Consider the following 3,641-nt stretch of genomic DNA (forward strand, 5'->3'; position numbering starts at 1 on the left):
ACACACACAGCCAGACACACACACACACACACACAGCCAGACACACACACACACACACACACCAGCCAGACACACACACACACAGCCAGACACACACACACACAGCCAGACACACACACACAGACACACACACACACACACACACACACAGCCAGACACACACACACACACACAGCCAGACACACACACACACACACACAGCCAGACACACACACACACACACACAGCCAGACACACACACACACACACACACAGCCAGACACACACACACACACACACAGCCACACACACACACACACACACACACAGCCAGACACACACACACACACACACAGCCAGACACACACACACACACACAGCCAGACACACACACACACAGCCAGACACACACACACACAGACACAGTCACACAGACTTACAGTCAGACCGGCACAGCTCAGACACTGACACCAGAGGCGCCTAAAGTTAACAACAGGTTGAGTTTTAGGGAAACTTCCCGGAGTTTCATTTTTAATATAATTTTAAATATATCTCTCGGTGTCGGTGTCGGTGTCGGGCGGTGGCGGTGTCGGGCGGTGGCGGTGGCGGTGTCGGTGTCGGGCGGTGGCGGTGTCGGTGTCGGGCGGTGTCGGTGTCGGGCGGTGTCGGTGTCGGGCGGTGTCGGGCGGTGGCGGTGTCGGTGTCGGGCGGTGGCGGTGTCGGTGTCGGGCGGTGTCGGTGTCGGGCGGTGGCGGTGTCGGTGTCGGGCGGTGTCGGGCGGTGTCGGTGTCGGGCGGTGGCGGTGTCGGTGTCGGGCGGTGGCGGTGTCGGGCGGTGTCGGTGTCGGTGTCGGGCGGTGTCGGGCGGTGGCGGTGTCGGTGTCGGGCGGTGTCGGTGTCGGGCGGTGTCGGTGTCGGGCGGTGTCGGGCGGTGTTGGAGTGTGAGATGATGGGGATCTCTTCCCGCGAATGGATTTCGATTTTTTTACATTTTAATAATTGCAGAAATAAGAGTAAAAACACAGCCGTCCCGACACACCCCACAGTCACTAAACAGCACGTCCTCTGGGGAGAAAGTCAATATAAATTAGAAAGAAAATAGTTGATAACATTGGCGGCGATCAGTCAGAGAAATAAACACAAACTTCCCGTCTGCTCCTCACCGGCACTCGCGGAGCCGCGGCTCACACACTGCGCTCTTCCTGTCACACTCGGACACAGTATCCGAGACATTTAGTTACGATTTTTTGTTTTAAAAAAATCTTTTTTTCGACTGCGGGGAATGATAAACAGCCACTGGGCTCAGCACAGAACTGTCTGAGAGCTGTCGGTGTCGGTGGCTCTGGGCTGAACGCACTCATTGGTTCCATCCCTTTTGCCATCTTGGTTCCCAATTGCTTTCTAAACTCCAGTGTGTGTTGGTTGTGAGTGTCTGAGTGAGTGAGTGAGTGAGTGAGTGAGTGTGAGAGGCGGTCAGAGCCCTGAGCTGTGCAGTGTGTGGAGCAGAGGGGGACTGTCTGTGTGTGGGTATCCCTCCTCCAAGCCGGGGGGCCCCGGGATGCCCACTGGGGTCATCCGCTTCTCCTTTTGTCTTCTGTTACAAAACCAAACCCTGACCACCTCCTTCTCCAGGTGCAGACTGCCCGCCAGTGCGGTGATCTCGTGAGCTGAGGGCTTGGGGCACTTGAGGAAATGGTTCTCCAGAGCGCCCTTCACCCCAATCTCAATGGAGGTTCTCTTCTTCCTCTTCCTGCCCTGGGCGGCTATCTTGTCTATGCTGCTGGGGCTCCCCGAGGAGGAGTCCGTCTCCTCCAGCCACTTGTTCAGCAGCGGCTTCAGTTTACACATGTTCTTGAAGCTGAGCTGCAAGGCTTCAAACCTGCAGATGGTGGTCTGGGAGAAGACATTGCCATACAGTGTGCCCAGGGCCAGGCCCACGTCCGCCTGGGTGAAGCCCAGTTTAATCCGCCTTTGTTTGAAATGCTTTGCGAACTGCTCCAGGTCATCCGAGGTGGGCGCGTCCTCCTCTGCCGACTCCGGCTGGTGCTGAGGCGGCTCCTGCTCATGGCCACCCGGGTCCTCGTGAAGGGCATCCCTCATGCCGTGGTGCAGGGCTGGCGGCTGCGGGCTCAGCATGCCGCCCAGGCTGCTGTAGCCTGGCTGCGAATACAGTAAGGCTTGGTGGCCGTTGGAGGAAGCTGGCATCCCGGGGAGGTGGTGTCCCGGAGGGCCCCAGGCGCCGGGATGGTTGGCATGAGTTTGTGGATGGACCATATGATGGGAGCGGTGATGGAGGCTGTTCCCGAGCGGGTCCCTGGGAGGCTGCACCCCGGCTTTGCCAGGCTCCGGCTGTCCGAGGTGAGAAGCCGTGACCCAAGGCGCCGGGTCAGTGCCTGAGAGCCACTGGTGGCTGTGGCTGATGGGGTGCCCATTGCTGGCCAGTCCGTGCAGGTAGTCATTCTGCACCATCTTCTGCACCTCTCTGTAAGTGGTCCCTGGGTGCATCCTGTCACAGTCGGGATGCACCAAGGAGTTGGAATGGAGAGAGTTGTTCCTGGGGCTGTAATGGACCGAGGCTGCGGTGGCCATGACTGCACTCACAGACTGAGCGGCGCAGACACTCCGCTGAGCTTTAGCGGAGCAGCGCCGAGAGCGCGGCAGCTCCCGCCCACCCCGCGCCTGATTGGCCCACAGCGGCTGATGGACAGGCCGATCGCCTCAGCTCGGCGGCTCTGATTGGTTCTTTGCACCCGCTTGCTCCCCCCCCCACACCCGCCAGTGCCGCCCTGTGATTGGCTAAGGGCTGATGATCGACATGGCTTCAGACCAATCAAAGCTCAGGGTCCCAGCGGTTGGCACCAGCTCTCACACGCTATTGGTCAGTGTGTGGGGGGGAGGGAATACAGTGCCAGTCCACCACGTGGGCCAGCAGCCAAACCTCACACTGAGCACAGAGAGCCCACCCCCCCACGCCCCCCACCCAGAGCCCACCCCCCCACCCCCCCCACCCAGAGCCCACCCCCCCACCCAGAGCCCACCCCCCCACCCAGAGCCCACCCCCCCCCCCACCCAGAGCCCACCCCCACACCCAGAGCCCACCCCCCCCCACCCAGAGCCCACCCCCCCACCCCCCCCCACCCAGAGCACACCCCCCCACCCCCCCCACCCAGAGCCCACCCCCCACCCCCCCCACCCAGAGCCCACCCCCCACCCCCCCCACCCAGAGCCCACCCCCCACCCAGAGCCCACCCCCACACCCAGAGCCCACCCCCCCACCCCCCCACCCAGAGCCCACCCCCACACCCAGAGCCCACCCCCCCCACCCCCCCCACCCAGAGCCCCCCCCACCCCCCCCACCCAGAGCACACCCCCCCACCCCCCCCACCCAGAGCACACCCCCCACCCCCCCCACCCAGAGCACACCCCCCCACCCAGAGCACACCCCCCCCACCCCCCCCACCCAGAGCACACACCCCCACCCCCCCACCCCCCCCACCCAGAGCACACACCCCCCACCCAGAGCACACCCCCCCACCCAGAGCACACCCCCACCACCCAGAGCACACCCCCCACCCCCCCACCCAGCGCCCACCCCCCCACCCAGCGCCCAACCCCCCACCCCCACCACCCAGAGCCCACCCCTCCACCCCCCCACCCCCCAGC

General features: G+C 63.0%; 1 protein-coding gene across 1 annotated transcript; it reads right to left on the reverse strand.

The window, feature by feature from the left end:
* Positions 1-1,451: 1,451 nt before the first annotated feature.
* Positions 1,452-2,567, reverse strand: pou3f1 (POU class 3 homeobox 1). Its single transcript, XM_007886739.2, has one exon. It carries the CDS (start codon positions 2,565-2,567, stop codon positions 1,452-1,454), a length of 1,116 nt encoding a protein of 371 aa, XP_007884930.2.
* Between the last annotated feature and the right edge of the window lie 1,074 nt (positions 2,568-3,641).

The sequence above is a fragment of the Callorhinchus milii genome, unplaced genomic scaffold (assembly GCF_018977255.1).
Source record: "Callorhinchus milii isolate IMCB2004 unplaced genomic scaffold, IMCB_Cmil_1.0 Scaffold10, whole genome shotgun sequence".
Taxonomy (NCBI): domain Eukaryota; kingdom Metazoa; phylum Chordata; class Chondrichthyes; order Chimaeriformes; family Callorhinchidae; genus Callorhinchus; species Callorhinchus milii.

Excerpts from the sequence above, each read along its gene's own strand:
- pou3f1 (XM_007886739.2), bottom strand. The coding sequence starts at position 2,567 with ATGGCCACCGCAGCCTCGGTCCATTACAGCCCCAGGAACAACTCTCTC.